This window comes from Periophthalmus magnuspinnatus, chromosome 1 (genome assembly GCF_009829125.3).
Source record: "Periophthalmus magnuspinnatus isolate fPerMag1 chromosome 1, fPerMag1.2.pri, whole genome shotgun sequence".
NCBI lineage: Eukaryota > Metazoa > Chordata > Actinopteri > Gobiiformes > Gobiidae > Periophthalmus > Periophthalmus magnuspinnatus.
In genome coordinates, this window is record NC_047126.1 from 21,897,161 (window position 1) to 21,920,428 (window position 23,268).

General features: G+C 38.3%; 3 protein-coding genes and 1 pseudogene across 4 annotated transcripts in view; 2 read left to right on the forward strand and 2 right to left on the reverse strand.

Moving 5' to 3' along the window:
* Positions 1–22,464, reverse strand: part of LOC117369703 (heat shock 70 kDa protein 1-like) — an 89,388-nt pseudogene extending 66,924 nt beyond the window's left edge.
* Positions 1–23,268, forward strand: part of tmem192 (transmembrane protein 192) — a 93,982-nt gene that overhangs the window by 22,953 nt on the left and 47,761 nt on the right. The window lies entirely within an intron of this gene.
* On the forward strand, positions 2,392–17,204 carry marchf1 (membrane-associated ring finger (C3HC4) 1). 2 transcript variants are annotated; one of them, XM_055223793.1, is made up of 7 exons: positions 2,392–2,559; positions 10,352–10,402; positions 11,077–11,147; positions 13,282–14,091; positions 14,770–14,950; positions 15,700–15,844; positions 16,864–17,204. In XM_055223793.1, exons 1-7 carry the CDS (start codon positions 2,473–2,475, stop codon positions 17,187–17,189), a joined length of 1,671 nt encoding a protein of 556 aa, XP_055079768.1. In that variant the 5' UTR covers positions 2,392–2,472; the 3' UTR covers positions 17,190–17,204. The 2 variants fall into 2 exon arrangements, with proteins under 2 accessions (XP_055079768.1, XP_055079772.1); XM_055223797.1 differs by having other exon boundaries at positions 2,410–2,559; positions 16,730–17,032.
* On the reverse strand, positions 17,600–20,629 carry tma16 (translation machinery associated 16 homolog). Its single transcript, XM_033970714.2, has 7 exons — positions 20,516–20,629; positions 20,319–20,419; positions 19,621–19,658; positions 19,462–19,546; positions 18,837–18,985; positions 18,726–18,768; positions 17,600–18,546 (listed from the first exon to the last, which is right to left on the reverse strand). The coding sequence occupies exons 1-7, from the start codon at positions 20,516–20,518 to the stop codon at positions 18,342–18,344; spliced, it is 624 nt and encodes a 207-aa protein (XP_033826605.1). The 5' UTR covers positions 20,519–20,629; the 3' UTR covers positions 17,600–18,341.

The window sequence follows — 23,268 nt, forward strand, 5'->3', positions numbered from 1 at the left end:
CTCCCCTTTTTGTCTCTCTCTCTTGCTCTCTCATCCTCACCCACACACACACACATTCATACACAAACACATTGGGTTTTGGGTTTCCATTCTTGTTTTCTTCTTGGGGACATTACATTGACTTGCATTAATTTTCTGAAGTTTGATCCTAACCTTGCCTAATCTTAACCTAAACCTATTTTAATCCCTTAAAGCCTAAGTACCCAATTTATTTCTTATAAATTAGTACCTACCTTCTCCTTTTCATGGTTTGAAAATCAAGAACCTCAGCCCTTAACTTTAAACCATGTTTTTAGTCTATTAATATAAGATTTACATAATGGGGACCTGATTTTTGTCCACATAAGGGAGGCAGGTCCCCACTATGTAAACGTGTGTACAGATGTTACTCCCCATAATGATATACCTGCATCTGCAAAAAGGTTTTTGTGGAGCTGTGAAGAGCTGACTTACCTCTCCCCTCTCAAGTTCAAGCAAGATCATATTAACCCTAATTATTAATGGGGGACTTGCTGGTGTGCTTGTAGTTTAACAGCAGAGGTTCCCTGCACTAGATGGTTAAGTAAACAAATAGTTATAATGTGTAGCCTAGAGTGTAGGGAATATTTGTTTTTGTTTATTAAGTTAAAAGCTGTTGTGTGCTTGGGACACAATAGGACTGACACTTAATCCACTTTGTCAGTTAGGGTTAGTCTGATGGTGTTTTTTGAGGTAGCAGTTACTGAATGCCTTCATAACCATTGTTTCTGCCAATCTTTGTTGTTTTTTTTTACTTTTAATACTAAATATCAAGTTTTTATTAAGCACAGAAAAAATTATAAAGGCATATATTTCAAAAAACATTTAACTTTGCATGATTCATATAAACAATTTGGTAAAAAAGAATGCATGCATTTTCATCACACACAAAAAAGGAACTCGAAAACAATGCAACTAATCTATTCTGATATAACCTAAAAAAATCTACTTCTAAAAAGTATTGAGACTGTTTGCGCTTGTGTTTTGTTGTTGTCTCATTGGGTGCGTATTTATTTGTAATCTTTTCAAATACATTAAAGAAGACCTATTGCACTTGTGTCTGCTATATAGTTATAATCTATAATATAATATAATATATAATATATAATATAATCTATAATGTACAGTTATAAGATAATAATGATGCTGCATATATGAATTTTTATGTTATCATTTGGACATTTTAAATTGCAATTGCTGAGATGCCCAATGGGAGCTGCTGTTCCAATAAACGTCATCACAACAAAGAGCTGTGAAGTTGTTAGAACCTCCGGTGGATCACGCTAGCGAGCCGTCATCATTTGTACTAAAATGTCCACGTGACGCTGCTGTATACCACGGGCACCACAGATTAAGAAAATAAAACTGGAGAACGAAATAAGTACAGAGCAGAGGCAAAATGGTGGCAATTAAAGATTAAATACAACTACAGGTGAGTAAGTGGTGAGAGGAAACAACTATAATGTGGTTAAAAGCTCTGAAAAGTTAATTTGGCATAATAGGTCTGCTAACTTACTGCGCAGCATTGAATAAGATATAGATATATAAGATAACACATAGCGCTGCTCCACTTTGTTTTTTTCTGTCCTTAAGGTTTTATAAAATAGGTAGGTAAAGAGGGGTAGAGACATTTGGCAAATGGTCAGGGCCAGGAGGTAAATCCATAACGCAGAGATGGTAATAACCACATATGTGCGATGCTTTAAACCACTATCTCACCAGCAAGCAAGTTTTTTATTATCTTACTCAGTGGCATCAGAGTCACAGATCTTCCAATTACAGGTTATATCTATCATAATCCTTTTGACAGGAGGCAGATTTTAATAGGATTATCTTCCCTACCTCCTCAAATCATGTAATTTCATCCATCATGGACAACAGTAATACTAAAATCTGATGGAGATGTGCCCAGACTGAATAATACAGCAACATGTATGACAGTATGATATCCACCAGCGACCAAGTGCACAAGTTGTGAAAGCCTATTAGCACCACCATTGGTCCAAGGAGGAGATTGAGGTTAGTCTAAGCCCTAATCCCTGTGAACCGTATGCTTACACCCCGCCAGACCCTGTAAAAACCTTGACTCCGCCCCCTCAAGAAACACATAACACAACACGCAACACCTTCACACGCTAGCAAGACACCGCTAGCATACTGCACTGTTCATTCTTCACCCCAGTTTTCATCCCAAATCTTCCCCTGCGTGTATCTCTGTCACAGAAGGAGACAGGAGGGAGGAGATTGAGTAGTTTCCAGGTCGCCATGACTACCTCACACCCCATCTTCCTGTTGCCACGGTGACCCGATCCACATCCATCTGGGCTTTTGTTGATGATTGTGATCTGTGCTGCGGACGGAGCGTGAAGCCGAGAGCGCGGTTTGGGACAACGGGGAGACAAGTAGAGGACAGTGATGTGGGACTGAGTCTGAGGGTTGCCTGGAAACAGCAGCATGCCAGTACAACAGATCACCGTGGTACCAGCCAGGGACAACGGCAACAGTGGCAAAAGCTCCTCGCGCTCCAAAGACAAGAGTGAGGTGAGCTTAGGTTGATTTATTATTGTCGAAAACTTAAAACGTGTGACATAATTTTTGGGTTTCTGTCTTTGTAGACCATTTATTTTGAAAATGGATATTAGAAGTGTCATAAAGGAATAGTATTTATATCTGAAGTAGGGCTGTACAATTTGGAAAAAATATCGAATTATACATTTTCAGACAAGCATTGAGTTGCAGCATGATTATATGAGTCTGCTAAAAGTTCACAATTTAAATATACAAAAAGACTGAAATATGTACTGACAAACTAATACAAGAATCACATTTCAGAACATGTTTGTACAGATCTAAAGTACAGGGTTAACAGTTGTTATGCCCTATAAGACAGACTATTTTGTCAGACAATTTTCCAAAATTGCAGTCTTTGAGATTTGCTAATTGTCTTTATTCATATTGCAATTCAGTTGCAATTTGAAGGCTCCCTCATTCCAAACACCTGACAAACAATGCATCCGATAAGACTATCCAATCCAAATTTTGCATTTAAAACAACGTGCACAACAAGTAAATATGCCACTTCCATGTTTTAAAAGTCTTACTCTACACTGGTGAAAAGCTTTTTTTTATAATCAGATATTGCCTAGGACCTTTTTTGAGGCAAAAATAACAAAAACATGGCATAAATAAATAAAGTTTTATGTTGTAAAAAGTAAATGAACTCTTAACACACACACATATATATAAATAAATTGTGACCTCATGTCACCTTGCGTCACCCTTGTTATGTCATAGGTTTCAGGTGAACTCCTTTAAGTCTTTAAGTTCTCATTGACAGCTACCATTCAACTTTTCACTTTTGTAAAAAATAGTAACAAATAACAATAACATTTATCTGGGATATAAAATAATTTGTTAGATGCTTGTGTAAACATACAGCCATATAACACTCTTCTATTTCCATTTTTAATCATTAATGTGTTCAAAAGGGGCAAACAGAAAATGGGGAAGTACAAATAATATTGGTATTGAATATCGGCATAGAGTACGAATACCGACCAATACTGATATAAAAGAACGTGTATCTATATTGGCCAATGCTGGAATATATCGCCCATCCCTAATTCAGAGTATGAGATGCTTAGATAAAGAGATTTTTAGATAAATCTTAGAAATAGCCATTATGGATATTTTCCTCTCAAGCTAGCAGGAAAAACAAATTGGCTAACAGTTGGACAAAGCCATCTGCCTAATTTGTCAAGCACATGATGTGTCCAAAAAGTAACACAGGGTACAAGTCATACTTTAGTCCATGTGCACTAATTTTACTGCTCCATTACTTAAAAGTACAAAATGCGCCTTTGGGTGGGGGGTCCGTCAATTGCTTGTCTTCATAGAGGTGTTATTGCTTTGTCATGAATTTTCCACAGTATGGCATTAAACTTCGCTAGCTTGAATTTGTTTGATTACAGAAACAAAGACCTAGAAAAACATGCATTTGCCTCTCCACAGATCTGACCTGGCCTGGGGTTGTCACCTGTTTGTCTCTATGGAGATTAATACATTTAATGCAATACTGTGGAGCATTCCAGGCAAAGCAATAACATCTCCATGCAGACAAGCAGTTGGTCACTCCTCAATCAGAAAACACACATAGTTCAACTTTAAACTTTCAAATCAGTATTGTATGTTTGCTTTCAAAACTGACACTTCAGCCAAAGAATGCTATTTATTAATTTGTTACTTAATTACTAATTACCACAAGAATAAACATGTTACTGCCTGATTCACAGCAGAAAACACATCTCCTGATTGCGCTTTTCTTGGTATGGCAAATACAAACCTTTGGCAGCGCAATCAAGTTTTGGTTGCGAGCCAGGGTACATCTTCAAAAATAGCCTGATCAGTAGTGACATGCGTAAATAGTTTTTGGCTAATCTCTTGTCTGTGCATTGGTAGTACTATATACTAGTATTTGTCATTAGCAGGTAAAGGTAAAGCACTATAGTAAAGTAGCAGTATTTTTCACATATGTGTGTGAAAGCCATTTCAATCAATAACAGGACTGTGGTAAAAAATAGCCTTGTCCTCCATGAGATCTGAAGACACAGACACATGGTGGTATTACTGACTGATCCAAGTCTGCTTTTCTTTCCATTGCAGGGTTATATATTGATTTCCTTCAGTTATCAACAAAGAGATGTCAACAAGACTGATTAGGGGGTGTCCTTGGTTCTCAATAGACGATACTAATAGCTTATACTAGGTTTCTGTCCTGGCCAGCCATTTTTATTGTTTTCTAAAATAGAATTGGTCTTGTTTTAGTTCATTCATTAATTCAATCATTTATTTCATGTATTTATCTGACTTTTTATTTATTTATCATATCATTATCATAACAGTGAGTAACCTTTTTAATAAGTCAATACAGTGAATGATTTAAATTTAGAGATATCAAAATAATATGCAATATTTACTAAATGTTTTTTTTTTTATGTTTTGTAGCATGAGAACGATATTGTAAAATTTCAGTTTGCTTCTTCACACTAGACTTCACACCAAACTTTACTAAACCAAGACAAATAAGGAACACAATATTAATTTCGTACATTTTACTTTCAACAGTAAATTCAGAAATTTGGTATCAGCATTACTATACATTAATAATTATTTCTTATCTAATATCTTGCCGTGCTTTGTTGTCATTTGTGTTATTAGGATTATGGTTTATGGTTAAGTGATAACGTTTCAATGCTTTAAATAGATGCAGTAATTGCATACATTTAATAAACTTCCACATCTGCTCACAGCTCTGCAGATACTGTCACTGAGAACATGGTGTTGTGAAGCATAGTCAGTGAAGTCTGATCCTATTTTTGCTGGATTTTCTCAGAACTCTTCAACACTTGATATGACAAAAATAATCGAATTGCAACACCTTAATACTTTAAACTTGCAATTAGATTTTATTTTATTTTTTGCAGCCCTACTTGGAGTGGCACATATCATAGCTTACTGTATTTTTATTGCAATGAGTCCTACAGGCAGTATACTTGTAGGCAATGGATAGTTTTCTTTTTGCAAGCCTTACCTGTTGCACTAAAAGCAAACCAACCAAAGTAGGTCGTGTGGTTTTTCATTCCCGCCCTGGGGCTTTTTTTTTTTTATTTCCAATTCGTCATGTGTTTTTTGAGTGACAATTATTTAGAATTATTTAGACACAGTAGCAAAATAAAAAGGTATTACAATTCTAAATAATTACCATAACAAAATGGCCTTGCCAGCAAGATTAATTCTCTCGATTTTAGTGAGTTCACTAACTCATTAGAGTCTGTGTTGTTCAGCTCCAGCTGAAGCATTTGCATGTGATAGGTTCAAATCACAGGGCAGCACTGTGGTTTGGGTGGAAGCCAGCACCAAATAAACCAGAACAAGCATGGCATGCCATTATTTACTGTTTCTATTAATTTTTATGTATACTAAACACCATCGATTCACAGAAGTCGGGTGGTGCAGTGTTTGCTGTGACTCCACATGGGCTACTAATTTAAACCTGGCCATCAGCAAATCCCTTGATCAGCTTAGAGACGGTGCAGACAGCTACTTGTCAGCGGTGCTCCTATTTATTGGAGCGATTCACAGTGTAACCACATTTAGTCTTTTGTGTTACTGCTAAAAGTATTACAGATTTCTCCCTCCCACATTAACAGGATGTGGTAGGCAACCTCAACTCTTTTCCACAACTGTCATGTCTAAAGCTCAGTTTCCTTTCAAATGCTGCGAATTAAGTATTATTGACACAAGAAGTTCTCTGTCTGCAATGGCCTTTAGTCATTTAGTTGATTAATCAGTTGATGGTATCTTAGTTATCAAAAAATTGTATTAGTGGCCTAATCGTTTTATTTAGATTATAAGGATTTGTATGGGATGACAGCAGAGAGGAGAAATTAGTGAGTTAGCTGAGGATTTGGTATTTTTTGGTTTTTATATATAAAAAAGCCGATTAAATGTATGATGCACAAGCTTAACCTGCCTTTATATAAATCCACTGATTTCTTTTTAGGAATACGTAATAGTTTTGAGAGTTTTTGTCACACCCCCTTTTTAGTGGACTAAATCCTGCTGTCTACTCCCACACTGATAAATCACAGTGTATTCTGTCACACTATAGCAAAGTGGTGATGACCAGTTACTACATCACAAGAGGAACAAACTGCTTTCATGAGAGTGAAGAAGGCACTAGACAACTGTTGGAACTTTTCATTCCTCAGTCGAGAGCCTCCCACCTCGTCACGCAAGGGTTCACTATTTACCACAGATTAAATGTTTTTGTCTAAGTAACATTTTGAGAGCCAGATGGGAGCTCTGTATGGCCTAATTTGGCCCCCAGGTCACGATGAATCTAACTGGGTATATAACTGGTTTAGTCATTTGAGGCATTGCACATACACGACCAGTCAAAAGTTTGGACACACCTTCTCATTTAAAGTTTTGTAAGTTGACTACTTCGTACTTTTAGATACACACAGAAGACATCAAATATATGAAGCATGATATTTGGAGTTATTTAATAAAGAAAAAGAAAAAAAGGTAAATTACTCAAGTAAATATGTTTTATATTTTCTATTCAGATTCATATTCAGATATTCAGATGCAAACCCATGGCCTTCTCTCAGTGAGCTTCATGATGAAGTCTCCTGAAATGGTTTTCACTTCCCTGGCGTGCCTTGTCAGGGTTCATTAGTAGAATACCAAGAGTGCAAAACAGTGATCAAAGAAAAGATTGTCTATTTTTGAAAATCTAAACCAAAAATAATCATGAAAATAAAGAACAAAAAAGAAGAATTGTGGCCAAACTTTTGACTGTCAGTGTATGTGGTTGTTACTATTCCCCTCAATGTCTGCTCTCCAATTAAAACTTCAGGACAAAAAAATCATACATAAATAAATTAATGACATAAATTATTAATGACCAAGTTAATATATGTAATACTGGTGCACACAATGCATCCACATATTATTATTAAAAACATTATTATATGGAGAACATTCATTATGATGTACTATAGTAGTGGCTAGTTGTTTTCATATTTTTATTCCAATTAACTGTTTTGCTAAATTAACAGATAAATCTTACTCTGATGGCCTCAGTAGTAGCTGGGGACCTCTTGGCACACAAACCCTCATGCAGCTGGGTCACAGATTATTGACATTGCATTTAGACCAGCACTGCTATAGGAACCTCCAGAATAAAGTGCTTTAAGTGGACTTTTCATTAGAGACACATCACAGAACAGTGTCTTGAACTATTGGCTAATGGGATTGTCAGTTTTACCTAATGCCATAATGAACAGTTACAGGTGCAGCTATGTGACTTCTTCCACCACCATTCAGAAACAAAGAGTAGCAGGGGTAGGACAAGACATAACTCTTTTTTTGCCCAATCCAAAAGTGAGCATGAGATCTTGTAGCATGAGATCCTATCCCTAAAGAGCAGAAAAGCGACACTTTGAATGAAGCATGGTTTGGTGCTCAAGGGGCAAAATATTTCAGCATTTGATGATCTGTTAGAATGTTTACTTCTGGCTAAAAAGAAAATGTGAATGTTGGAATCTATGGGCAAATTGCTAGAGAAGGAGGAAAGTAGCTCACATTTAACAAAGTGTTTGATATTTTTTATAGTTAAGACTAATAACGTAAAGACTGGTACTTGAACACTAAGACCAGACTTAAACCTTGATGTATTTTTTTAATTCCATAAAGTGTAAATATAAGTGTATTGGAAATAAAATGTAGCCAAGGCACTGCACCTGATTTTTACTGTCTTAAAACTTGAAAACCAGAACTAGGTCATATAAATAGTCTGCAGCGGTCCAAAGAGACCAAAACGACATATTAAAGGCACACTTCATGATTATCGGAAAATAAAATGCTTTATAATTAGATTTAGACTACACACAGCAGACTTATTTTGACCTCAAGAAGACACATTTTGCTCAAATACATGGGAAAAAGAAGAAGAAATGAGCAAATGCTGTGCTAATGATCAAAGTCAAAACTGTTCTTTTTCCATTGACAAATAGTTTCACTTAAACCATGTTGAAAAGTTAATTAGTCTGCGTCCACCAGTCATTTTTTATCTTTATCTAGGTATTCATTTGTTGTGGAAAAATTACTCCCTTGCTGAATAATAAACCATTTGCGAAGTCTAGTGAGTTTAAAATACAAAAAGGTTTATTCTTTGTTGTTGACACTGTTTACAACGGTTCAACTGTTAAACACATAGTGAATTAGGGAAGTTAAATAATTCAAAGTCTTTGACTTTGTTGGCAATGTTAAATTATTATTGATAAATTTCAATGCTATTAGTGTTGACATGTAGTTAGCTGTAATGACTCTCAAACTTTACTCTGGAGAATAAATTCAAGTTGGTCCCAATACTAGATATTATGTAAAGCTAAGTGTAGCAAAACATGTTCACCTTTACTCAGTGTCTCAAAGCTTAGTCAACAGCAGAGCTATAGTCATCACAGTCCCATGCACTAGACCTAGATCAGGGCTAGTGACTGGGGCGCAGTCAGCACAGCTGGGGCATCACAGTCTTGTGTAGTTTCATAATGGCTTTCAGCTACTTTACTTTTGGTGTCATAAGTTGACTTGGCTTCTCAGTTGGAATCCATTTCTGTGTAGATTCCCTTGACGTTTTACTCCCCATTTTTGTTTTAGCACTTGTAACTTCCAATAGCTTAGTTTCAATGGCTTAAAAGGATGAGCGGTCAATCAACTATGTCCCAAAAGTGAGTAAACCAAGAGTGGCAGAGGGCTATTGTTGTTAGGATTGTATGATCAGCACGCTTTAAGCAGCATGGTGATACACATATGAGATTTTGGAGCCAAAAAGACTGAAAAAAATCCAATCAACTAATTGAAATATGGAAATTTTAGCTTTTGTGGGATGAATCAAAAAATGGGTGTGGGTGTTTTTTGAGAATTCCAGTTAAGCATTTTGTATTTTCAAAATTCATTTTCCTTTGAGCATTTACCAGTCTTTGTAGATGAAGATTCCCTTTTCAAATGAAATAAAGTCTGTATTGCAAAAGCTCACTGGTCAAACTTGTTCAAATCTAGCAGTGGTGATCCAGGATAGAAATCAATGTCAATCCATATTCTTCTTTGAAAGCTCCATGCATCAGGACAGAAACCAAAAGGAAGATAAAATTCCCTCTGCACTGTGTTGTGGATGACCACTCGTGGATCCCACTTCTGACACCATTGTTGCTGTGAAAAAATAACTATATCTCCCTGAATAATAATCAATTTGCAAAGCCTAGTGAGTTTTGAAATACAAAAAAGTTGTATTCTTTGTTACAGCAGATATGGACAGGACAGGGGCCAGGCCTGCTCTGGCCGGTAGCCTTCAGGCATCCTAAGCAAATCTCCCTGAGTCTCTCGCCTAGAGCATCTCTCCTCCTCATCTCCAGTCTCCTTCCAAGCATCTGAGCTCTGAGTATTTATACCAAAATGACAATGCTACATACATTTCAAAGCAAAGTGACTTTTACACCTGAAGACAGATAAGACAACAAAAGGTTTCCTGTGGGATGGGGACAGAGCCTTCACACAAGTTAATGTCTATCCGGGGTACAAAGACATATGATAAGAATATTTTCTTCACAACATGAATATACTTAAATTTCCATCATACATTTTTTGCGGTGTTGTTGTTGCTATAAAAGATACTGTAACACTGTGCTTTCCCATTGTGCCACATTCTTGTGTTGTGCCAGCTCTATTGATTGGCCCCTCTTTCTCTCCCTCTCTCTTTTCCCTGCAGGGGAAGAAGGCCCCCGGACGCTCAGGAAGTCGATCCAGCAACATCTCCAAGGTAACCAACCACTGAACATCCTGCTGTACTAAACACTCCATGTTAATATCACAGTTAAAAGTGGAGCAGAGGTACCATTGTTTAGCCATGCAGAAGCTAATGTGCTAATGCTGCGCTGTCAAATCAATAGAAATTCCTCACAGTGCTATCGAGGACCTCTTTTTCTGCCATTTATAAGACAACAATTGAGAGAATGTGTGAAACCGTAAAAAATGTGGCGCCATAAAAAATGTTTTAGGTTTGTTATGTTGTCAAAGATGACTTCCTATCATGTGACTTGCTCCCTGAATTGCACATTTATTTGTCTCCATGGATAGATTATTGCTTTACCTGCAATGTTCCACAGTACATCATTGGACTTGGTTATCTTGCATTTATTCAATTAAAGGTGTTTAATTACTCAAAATACCTTGAAAAACATGTGGGGGGTTGCCTCCTTACAGAAGTGACTTGTAACTTGTTCTGGTGGTGCTGTCTACTTCTTGTCTCTGTGGGGATAGATATGTTTAATGCCATACTGTGGAACATTCCAGGCAAAGTAATCATAAGCAGATGGCAGACGCTCCGCCAGGAAAGTTATATAATGTACATATAAAAGAATTTTCAAAGTAGTTGAAAACTTATTTTAAACACAATGTTCTGCCTTATGACAACCCAAACATTTTATTTTTCAGGTCAGCAACTCAACAGGGCTGACCACAGCTTCGAGGACCTCAGTTACCCCATCTTCTCAGGACATATGCAGGTGTGTGAAGGCTGGGTATTTTTTGCACTAGTACTGTACTGTAGGCAGAGCTCTCTGTTGACATGCTCAGGGTGAGTGGGCGGCCGAATGTGCTGGTTCTACTATATCCTGAAGCCATAACACAATGAAAATGGATGAGATATGAAGAGCTGACTAATTCAATCAGTGAGAGGAAGATGTCTGATTGTACAGTCCTCCAATTTGTCGGGAAATATTTGTCGTACATCCAAGCATCCATCCCCACTAGGGCTGGGCACCGAAACTTGGCTCCAAGTAGGCACAGACTGAAAAGGTCCGGTAAGTACCAGTAATAAAAAACTAACGTTTGTTCGGTGCCAACTTTTTTTTCCTTGGCTTAAATGTCTCAGACAATGAGCCAATAAATACACCGCACATATTTATTTAATAGCACAGGTGCTCACGTGTCCTGAATGCGCTCTACACAAACTAATGGCACAAACAGCACTCACGTTTTAACATAGGCCTACATGTGTCCACACAAAGCGTGTGTAACATCTTGACTGTAAAACAGAAGACCTGACGAAACTGTGTCTCTAGAGTTCCATAACATATCAAGTCTCCAGTACGGGGCCTTTACCTTGTCCCAAAGTCAAAGTGTTGTGCGTAATTATTAATCCACATCCAGGCACATAATATGAAACTCCACCAACATCCTCCTCGGTCCCAGTAAAAGCATAATTCCCAGATAAATGTAGTGTAGTATATATCCAGTGTGGCACTTGCGTCTGTGTAAAACTCCAGCGAAACATAATATGATCCAGCAGCATTGCCTTTGTTTTGAGTTACAAATGAACATCATATAGCCTAGTACTATGTTTTAAAATATGACTTAACATAGTTATAATGTAATTCAAGGATAGAATTTAATTTACATTAAAAATATAAGCACCAAAAAAGAACTGGTCAGGAAGTGGTATTGAAAAGCAGGTATCGTTGAGGTAGATTTAGAAAAAAGCAGTACCCAGCCCTAATGCCCAATGCATTTTATTAGGAGTGTCATGGATTTCATCAATCAGTCACAAAACATTTTCTTTATATCCTTGTTTGTGGTGTCATTTTGATTTAATATTATTTAAATTTAACAGAACTGGGATTATACTCAAAATTCCAAAAGACTTTTTAAGTACCAGGTTGGATTAGCTTCACTTTGGGTGCTATGACTTGGCATGTCATGTGTCCCCCGTTTGTCCAGTGTACTCCGGATGAACTTGTCTGATCTTTCATTTAAAGCTATATCCTTAAAGCAGGTTTATCACATGTCCTGTTCAAGAATAGTGCCTGCCTCGACAGCAGCTTTGATTCCTGGGCCAAGTGGTGTCTTTCTGTGTGTCTTTCTGTGTGGATAAAATTAAAACTGATAAAAAAAAAACAAAAAAAACCATCATCCCAGTGAACATTTTAAATGTGTAAAAAAGTGTAAAAAATTGTAAAAAAAATTAGGCCAATTAAACACTGAATTAATTCTAATAGTTACTTCTTGTATCTATAATGCATCATATATTAATTATTCAACCAACTACAGCTCAAACAGAGGCTAAATACTACAAAAAAATAATAAAAAGGTGCATGCAATAATAATTGAGCCCGAAAAGTCAATATAGTAATTATGACAGTAGAAATGTAATGTGATGTTTTCTTTTTTGAATAAAGAATAAATGAAACAATAGTTTTCTAAAACAATCTTATGGCTTACGGCACGTCCCACCGGTAGGATGCGTCAGGGAAGACCCAGGACACACTCAAGGGACTATGTGTTTCGGCTGGCCTTGGAACGCCTCGGGGTCCCACCTGAGGGGCTGGAGGAAGTGTCTGGGAGTCTCTGCAGTGGTCAAAGCAGTGATAATGTTTTTCCAATAAACCTAATTGCACTAGTTAAAAGAACCACTAAATATAAAGTAGAGAAGGTTTCAGAGAATGTGTTTCGGTTCCCATCCAGAAGCCAATTTCAATCAGCTGAAATTTAAAATGACATTACATACACAAACAAAATCCACATCATGCTTTTTCTGTATTTTTTCAACATTTTTTTATTTTATATTTTTTTATTTGTTTACTTCCCATCACATATACTCATACATTTTTGTTCCCATTTGTCTTGTGCACATGTGTTCAGTTCTGCCCCCCTGTCCCGTTTAGAAGAGGACGAGTCTGAAGCACAAAACTCAGGGAAGCACACAAGCTCCTCTACAATGACAGTAGCAAACGCGCTTGGCTCCTCCTGCACCGCACCGCCCCCCAAAAAACAGGTGAAACGCCGCCACCGTCGCAAATCCTCCGCCTGCCCCTCCTTCACCTGTGTGGACCCTACCTCCAACCAGGACCTGACCGAGCGCAGCCTGAACTCAGACCGCAGCGAGAGGGGGGAGAAGAGGGATTGGCCTTCGAAAACCAAGAAAGACCTAGCCCCTCGCCTCCGCTGTTCCGGTGCCCCCCAAAGCGACTCCACCTCGGATGAAGACAGATGGAGACAGGCCCGCAGCTGGAGCAAGGAGAAGGCCAGAAGGGCTCGGAGACGCAGTGCGAGCAGCCGGGACAGAGATGTGGTCCAAGCGTTTGAGATTAAAGCGGAGGAGATGGAGCTACAATCAATAAGTTCGGAGGAGGAGAAGGAGAACCAGCTAGAGGAGAGCAGCGGAGGTCTGAAGAGGCGCCACGGGAGCAGGGCGTCAGTGAAACAAAATGTATCTAGAGATGAGGTGTCAGAGGTGAGGGAGACCACCATGAGTAAAGACCAAGACGAGAAGTCCCACACCAACACCCCGTCCACTGAGGAGGAAGAGCCAGAGGAGCTCATCACCAAACGCTACCAGGAGAGGGGCACAGGGGACGGGGACATGTCAGTGCCCGCACCCCAGGCCCTCTGCACAGGCAATGGGGTCACCATGCTGCACCAATGCTCTGACTCCGAAACAGAGGTCTGCAGGTCAGTATTCATGGGTTTTAACTTCCTGTCATATGCAAGATTTTGAGGACTTTTTCTCATTCAAAAGATATAATATTTTGTTTTGAATTGCTAATCGCTACAGCAACCGTTCTAATTTTTTATCTGAAAGTCATGAATAAGGGTGTGGAATCATCTCTTCATTATCATGTATTGTGATGATGCAATGTAGGCACACTAACATGTTCTACGAAATATAGACAGTGGAAATGGATTAGGCAATGGGTTAGCGTTCTGAAATTTGGGAGCAGTATTTTTTTGGATCTATGAAATGGATAATTTGCTGATAATTTTGCTTCTGCACATATTTTTGGGGTTATTGCAAAAACAATAATCTGATGATATTTTTGCAATACATGTGCAGAAATGTGTTGGTATATGTCTTGGTTCATACCTGTATTTGAAAAAAAATAATAAAATTACATATAACTCTTAACATCTTTTCAATATTTGTTTTAGACCATGTACTAGATATTCACTTCTTTTTTGCACATTTACAAAACAACAATTGCAATAATATATTTTTCTATTTATCTCCCGTTAAAAAACTAAAAATCTATGTCCAATTTTCTCAGAAGATACACATTATGTAATGTAATCAAATATCTTTAGCGCTAACAACACTAGCATGTATCTTTTGCTGTTGTGTGTTTGGACCAGGATCTGTCACTGTGAGGGCGATGACGACTGTCCGCTGATCATGCCTTGCCGCTGCACTGGGAGCTTGAGTTTTGTTCATCAAACCTGCCTCAACCAGTGGATCAAGTCTTCAGACACACGCTGCTGTGAGCTCTGCAAGTTTGACTTCATCATGGAGACCAGGCTAAAACCTCTAAGAAAGGTCCGCAAAACCAAAAATATGTGGTAGTAGTATTGTATGATTTTATGATTACACAGTTAACATGCATGATATCAGCTTTGCATATATTTTCCTTCACTCTAAGCATTTATTTGTTATTTTTTAAATATCTGTATTAAATATGTAAATATGTCAGATTGCAGCTACCAAGTTGCCTATACAGGCAACAACAAATACAACATAAAAATAGGAAGTTAGTACAACACAAGAAAAAGTAAGGAAAAGTATGTTTTTGACTAATGGTCACCTGGAAACAAAGTATGATCCAATCTACAGATTAAGTTTTTTTAAATTATTTTACTAAATCAATTGTTAGGATTTGTTTATAATCAACTTATTGAGGTTATTACGCCACAATAGGCATCTAATATGTCAACAGAATTAACAGATAATTCTAAACCAAGCTTTATGCTTTTTCAGATTTATGTGGCATAAATATATGCTATGTTGGGCATTTGTACAAAAACTTATCTTGACATGAAAAATCTGCAAAATATTCTCTTCTATTTTTGTGTAACTAATCTACATATAGATTAATATAGGTTTTGAAATGATGCCTTAAACGTATGTAGTGAATGAATGTTCAGTAAGTGATTAGGTATATAAAAGGAACCTTCAACATTTTCTAAGAATACCAATTCCATGTCTAGTTCCCTTAAACTGTTCTTCATTCAGATTGCATTAGTAAAATTGCATCTCTGTCACCTGTATCAGCCCTGTCTGTTTTGTAGTGGGAGAAGCTCCACATGTCCAAAAGTGAGAGGAGGAAGATCTTCTGCTCCGTCCTGTTCCACCTCATTGCCATTGGCTGCATGCTGTGGTCAGTCTACATCCTGGTCAAGAGAACAGCAGAGGAAGTTCGACTGGGAAAGAATGGTCTGTACATTGGTCTGGTTTCATCACATTTATATTATTTTACATTCAAATAATTGACCTTGCATTTTATATATATATATATATATATATATATATATATATATATATATATATATATATATTATATATACACACACACATGTATGTGGGGGTGTGTGTGGGTGAGTGCATAGATTTGTGGTTCTTGTAGTATTTCTGTTCTAGTTTATTTTGTCCCTTGCAATTACACACTTAAAATAGATTCATATTATTTTCTTTTGAATGAGGAAAATAAATTACATCTTTTTTCTAATCAGGAAGGAATAATTTCCTTGAAACCCATGAGTAGATCTATGCTCATTATGTTGTGTTGGGGAGACATCACTGACTTCGATACAGTTGTAAATAAGAGTTGGATTACATGTATAGGCTGTTCTGAGTCTAGTTTAATTATTTTAACAAAAGTATGGTATACGCCATAATAAACAATTCCTTTCAATAAGTTCAATCCAGGCCCATCCGAGAGTCATCCTATTCTTTTTGTCGGACAGGAGTTTGTTTACCTGCTTTACATGTTGCAGCTTTTTCAAGTGACCTTCTTCACAAAGGATTCTTTTCTTCTAAGGAAAAGAATTGTTACGTGACAGTTGATAAGGGACACACTCAATAAGGGCCAATCTGTTTTCTAGGGAAGAGGTCTTAGTAAAGGCTTAAGCAATTATTTGAAGCAGATCTTAAACCCCACCCATAATTGTGTTGTGACCTCAATGTACGATTATTGTAGATCTCCTCATAGAAACCATAGTACATATTCACTAATATGTACCGTGTTTGAACCCATCAAAATAGTGTTAAAATGGCACCATTACAATTACAAAAAAAGATTCAGCCCACTCTTGATTGCAGATGATTTATGGAGACTTTCTCTTACGAAGTACTATCGGTCCATGGGTAAGCACAGCTCAGTAAAGCTCTCATGCTTCTTCTGTCATGTTCTGAGGGTGACCTGTGACCTCTGTGTGTGTGCATGTGTGTGCCAGGTGTGCTGGAGTGGCCGTTCTGGACAAAGCTTATCGTGGTGGCCATAGGTTTCACTGGAGGACTCATCTTCATGTACATTCAGAGTAAAGTGTACCTGCAGCTGTGGCACCGGCTCAAAGCCTTCAACCGCATCATCACAGTACAGAACTGCCCTGACAAGGAGCTGCACAACCCCCTGGCCCGCAGGTCTCACCATAGCAATCACAGTGTGGAGGTTCCTGTCAGCCTGGCCCCTGTCAGTCCGGCCCCTGTCCCCATACAGGATCACCCAGACTCAGACCTGTCCGTGGAGGCTGCGGTGGCTCCTGTACACAGCCCTGTCTGACTGTTTTACACTCATACACACGTACGATAAACTGACATCTGTCTAACACACAGCACATCTGCAGACTTTACAAACTCAGAGGGAAATAATGAAAAGGATCCTAAAGCCATCTTCTTAAGACTGCTGTGAAGTTTTACTACTGTGGCACTATTTGGTGAAATCTATTTTTGTATGCACTATGTCAAAATGCACTGACATCTTGGCAGCACTGTTAAAAAAGGGAGTATATGGTGGACCCTGTTGCACACGGGGATATTTAGACACTCCAGAGCCTCTGCCGTACTTCAGTGAGTGTAGTCCTAGCACAATATTCACACTTTTCTATATAGTAAATGTCCATTTAACCCATATTTCAAACCAACAATAATGCTTTGGCACAACACGCTGCTGTCATTGATGAGACACTCGCAGTTTTGTAATCATGAGGCCATATGTGATGCCTGTTTATTGCCAAGACAAACAATTATGAATACACCATCACCTTGTCATGGGTGGGGCTGGTACAGTGTTTATTTGAAGGAGAGTTGTAGATTGTGTGTTGTATTTTTCAAATAGGCTCTTTCAATTTGATTTCAACACTTATTATGCACCCTAAATGGGCATGTTGCACTCTTAAACTCAGTCCTAAAGGCACTTTGTTAAAAAATACACAAACTTTACAGGTGGACAATCAGGTTTACACAAACCAAAGATCAGTGATAAACTAACACAAAAAAGTCATTTCAAGAGGCAAATAAAATATTTTAAATAGGTCTAAAATTCATTCATTTTAAACAACAGATTCCAAAAAACCAAACAAATCTTGTGCTGTGTTTTTATGAAAGATGATGTAACTTGTGTTGCCTCTTGGTTGCCAATTTTTGCTATGAAAAACAACACTACTGACATTTCAGTTCAATAATTATGATTTTTCCAATTGGTTTTAACTGTAGTGGTAATACCACAAAAATCAGCTTTTCTTATTTCATCACATTCAAGCACCTTTTATTTCTTACTGGATTGAACTGAAGACTTTCCATTTCAGTTTATTTGTGAAATAAATAAACATAGGAGCCCCTCATGTGTCTGTCAAGTTTCTGTTTTTGACATCCTCTACAGGTCAGAAATAGCAGCCGATACTTCCACAACTGATCTCAGAAAATCTGTAGTCTCTCAGTCTGACATCAACAGCATGTCCTCTTGCTCGTTGTCCAAGTTTTCCTCCTCACCTTCTTGTGACTCTTCTTCTAAAGCATCTTTATCCTCTTCATCTTTCTCTTCGTCCTTTTCCTGCTCATCTGATTTTGTATCCAGTCCTTTGTTAGAAACTTTACGCAGTTTTATATTTGGCAGTTTCTTCAAATCACCTGTCCATTCTCTGTCAAAACATGTTACGCAGTTTTTACTTTACAATAAAAATGTATATTAACAAAAAAACAATGAGAAGATCACAATGGTTGATTTACGTATTAAATTTAAAGTCATCCAGAATACACACAGAACCCAAAGAAAAAGAAAGAAAGAAAGTAAAGCCACATATCAAATTCTTCCACTCACCTGAACATTTTTAGATGTTTTGCATTCATGATGTCTGGAATTTCTGAAAAATATGGAGTATTAGAATATTTCATAAAAACATAAATTTCAAACCGTATCTACATTACTCACCAAAGCCAACCCCTTCAAACTGTGCCCTCTCTCTTTCGATGGTCTGTTTGATTACTGCTTCTCGGGCTCCATGGAGACGACCCTGACGACCTTTGATTCCATTCAACAACTCGATCTGCTCGAGTTCAGCATCAAATCGTTGCAGGTACCTAAATGCAGAGAAGAACAGGTAAAGGTAATGTGAATTTAAAGACGATATACTACTGGTCATACTATACCAATATATATTTTTTATATTTTGTTCATTGTACACCTTAAAGATAATTTAAAAAAAAAATTTGGTAATAGAAACGGGACCATTGCAGAATTGATGACCTCTTCCTAGTGGCATTTCACCCAAATATGCACTTGATTTTAAAAATGGCTACACAACTTTTTGAACCCTACATGTCTGACCAAGAGTCTTATTTATTTTTTAAATAAATAATTAGTACAGCAAAGTGGGTGTGTATAGGTGGTAGGTGAAAACAGACAATGTACCTAAGCCTCAAATACACGATACAGGATTACTTAAACATGTATGAATCAATCTAAATACAACTGATTAAACTATGGTTAAACGTTCATAACAGCTAATGTGTGCACAGTGTCCAATATGTTAAACTCATTCATTGTCAGTGATTACCTTTCAATGATGTCACAAGCATCTTTTTTGGTGTAATTCGTCTTTAAAGGATCAAGCTGCTCCTGAAACCACATCAGCTTTTCTCCTGAGGGTTAAACATACAAGATTAATTTGATGTGAATGATGAACATTTTACTGTGCTTCTGGTGATAAAATTACCTATGTTGCTGAGGCGAGTAGCTTTATCATTTTTATGTCTGTGAAAAGGGGAACAGTTAGTTGTCAAAGTCTGGGTGGGTAGATGGCATACTGCTCTAAGATTTCAATTTAACTGGGCATCAAAAAGACCACAAAAAATAAAAATTCCCAGGACAGTATAATATAAGCATAGGTTACTGTACCTGGGATTTTGTACTCTCCATTTAATAAGATCTATCCTTTAACCTTCTGAATCTGAAGTAATAAGTCAGAACAAAAGCAAAGTGACCACAATGCATCACCCAGGACACTCAAGGTCTTAAACCAGCACCAGCAGGCTGGCGTCTAATAACTGGCGTCTATTGCCATTAGGGTGGATAAGGAGAACACCACATACACTATGATAAAATGTCTTCCTTCTGTTCTACAGATGCCTGCTCATCTACAAATAGGTCTGCTTTCTGTGTCCCCACTGAGATTTTACTGGTTTGCTTGGTATGGAATTACATATATTTATCTCCATGGAGATGACCAGGTGACAATCAGATCAAGTCAGATCAGTGGAGAGGTGACCCTGTTCACAGTAAGAATGCATCTTTATGGTCATGGTATTTTTGAGGAATAAAAAAGCCAAAGGAGGAGGATCACTCAACAAAATGTCACACAGTGTACCTTTAAACAGAAAAGCTAAAGAAATTTATATGCACAGTTCCACATACCTCTCTTTCCTCTTGAGACGCAGCTCCTCTCGGGCCAAATATGCTGCCTTCCTGCTGTACGGATGTACTACTTTTTCCGTCTTTCCCTTCTGCGCTTTAGGCTGCACATAACAGGTACAAATAAACACATGTTTACTTATTTTACATGTTTTCTCAGAACATTATAGCTTGCCCATTACAGGGAGATATTCAATCACCATTTTCAAAGTTAAACCCACGCGAGCTCCTCGTGGATGTTGTTGACAAAAGGCACCGGAAGCTGGTCCGTCTGTAAAGTTCTTCCGCTGTCTCCAAAGAGGAACGAAGAAAAGACCCACAGGTAATTAACACTTTGTCTTTATTAATTAATTTATTTTTCACTGTATTTATTTATTGGGATTGCATTTTCCTATATACAGGCATAAGATTTCTAAATTTGATAATCAAATTTCTAAATTTGATCATTGTTTCTGCAGTGGTTGAGAGTAAAGTTACTTAATTTTATTTTGCCAATACAATAAGTTATCCTCTCATTTGATCCTAATAATCCTATCCTTTGATAATCTAAGCCTGAATGTATATAAATAAATACCTTTAATGACAAATATATAAGATGTTATAGCTGCTTTAAAAAGTCCATCCCTGTCTATCTGTGTGAGAATGATGACATCGTGTGGTGAGAATAAGCAGAAGAGAAGTTGTTGTCCAGCCAGCTCATGGTCTTCTTGTCCAGCAGCTTCTTGAAGTTTTCCTGGCTTGTTGCTCACAGCCTCATCTTGCACACTATTCTTCACAGTGAACACATTGGCCTCCAGAACGTTCTTGGCACTGACCGTGTTCCTCTGGGCTTTGTCCTCAGCTTTGAACTTCTCATCGTACTGCACAATCTTTTCGATCTCTCTCTTTGCTCAGTCGGCCTTTGTTGTTGGTGATGGTGATTTTGTTTTCTTGCCAGTGCTCTTGTCCACTGCCAACATGTTCAGGGTACCATTGGCATCAATGTTGAAGGTGATCTCGCTCTGAGGGACCCATCTGGGGGCAAGGGGATGCCCGTTAGTTCAAAGCGGCCAAGCAGGTTGTTGTCTAGTTATCGCCCACTCCCCTTCATACACCTGGATCAGGACCACGGGCTGGTTATAGGAATAGGTGCTGAAGGTCTGGGTGTGCTTGGATGGTGGTGTTGATCAGGGTCGTCATGACCCCTTCGGCCATCTTGATGCCCAGAGACAGTGGGGCTACGTCCAGCAGCAGCAGGTCCTGGATCTTCCCGGAAATGTCCCCAGAGAAGATAGAAGCCTGGACGGCAGCCTAGTCCTTTGTCCATCTTGCTCTTGTGATGGAGGTGTAGAAGTCCTGTCCAGCAGCTTGAGGACAGGGCCCTCTTGGCCCTCACATGCTGTGCACAGACTCCTCAGGACAATCTTGTTTTGGCTAATGTTCTTCTTGTGTTTCCTCATGAACTCCTCCACAAAGTGGTTGACCATGCGGTTGTCAAAGTCCTCTCAGCCCAGATGGGTATCTCCGGCCATGGCCTTGACTTCAAAGATGCCATCTTTGATGGTGAGGATGGACACATCGAAGGTGCCCCTCCCAGGTCAAAGATGAGGACATTGTGCTCTCTGGAGCAGTCTTTGGACAGGCCGTAGGTGATAGTGGCGGGCGTTGATGATTCTCAGGACGTCTTCTGAGAGTCCGGCAATCACACCTGCATCTTTAGTGGCCTGTCTCTGAAGGTCATTGAGGGAAGCTGGGACAGTGATAACTGCATTAGATACTTTGTGGCGCAGTTCACCAACTGCCACCTCTTCATCTTCACCAGAACCATGACGAAGATCTCCTCTGGGCTAAATGTCTTGTGTTCTCCCTTGTACTCCACTCTAAGCTTGTCACACACCATCTTAAAGGGCCAGTGCTTCATGACGGTCTGCACTGTGGGGTCGTCAAACCTGCGGACGATCAGCCTCTTCAAACACTGTGTTGTAGGGGTTTAGAGCCACCTGGTTCTTGGCAGCATCTCCGATGAGGTGCTCACTGTCAGTGAAGGCCACATAACTGGGGTTCTGTTGCCCTGGTCATTGTGCAATGATTTCTACTTTTCCATGTTGGGAGACCTCCACACAAGAGTATAGCCCAGGTCAATGCCCATAAATACTCCATTTGCAGACATGCTCTGGAAATCAACAAAATAAATTAATAAATATCTTTAATATGGAATTACATATGAAACAACATAAATTGCTAAAGAAAGCCTGCTACTCTCATCTTTGAAGCTTGTACCTCCAGTTATAAGAGGATTGTTTCTTGAAGAAGTTTGTGTAGGCTTCTTTTTTCTTTTTTGCTCCCCCGAACATCCTAGTGCGTGCTATGTTATTCAAGTCATAGGATATGCAATATGAGGCTTGTTAGTAGAAGCTAGGAGAATAGAGGCTCGCAAAAAGTAATGTCCCGATAGGTCTAATCAGTATATTGGACACCAGATCAATAAAAGCATTCATGGTGAGAGTGACTAACTGAAACACTGTTGCTTAATGCTAACTACCTTGTGACTATTTTTATGTGTTAAAGATTAGTTTAACAGCACTAATAAGCTAACCTGTTGTAATTCCAGCAAAGTCAGTTATGTCTGGTTCAGTTGTGTTAAAATAAAGCATAGATTAAAGTCTAATCAAGCCTCAGACAGAGCAGAGCCTACAGTTAGCACCACACCCCCAAGGAATGTTGACATCAGCTGCAAAGTATCAATAGGCTACAGTGAAGGAATTGTCAGTGATTTTCATAGTCATTGTACGACATCTGCTGGCCACTTTCTATCAAAAGAAGACATTTAGACCTAATTGTATAATTGATTGATTTTGATTTACAGTACTGACAAAGGCTACAAATTGTAGGTAAAACAAGATGAAAATATTATCCATCTATTACCTACAACATATTATATTTACTTTTTGTAGTAGTAAATTTATTCTGGCAT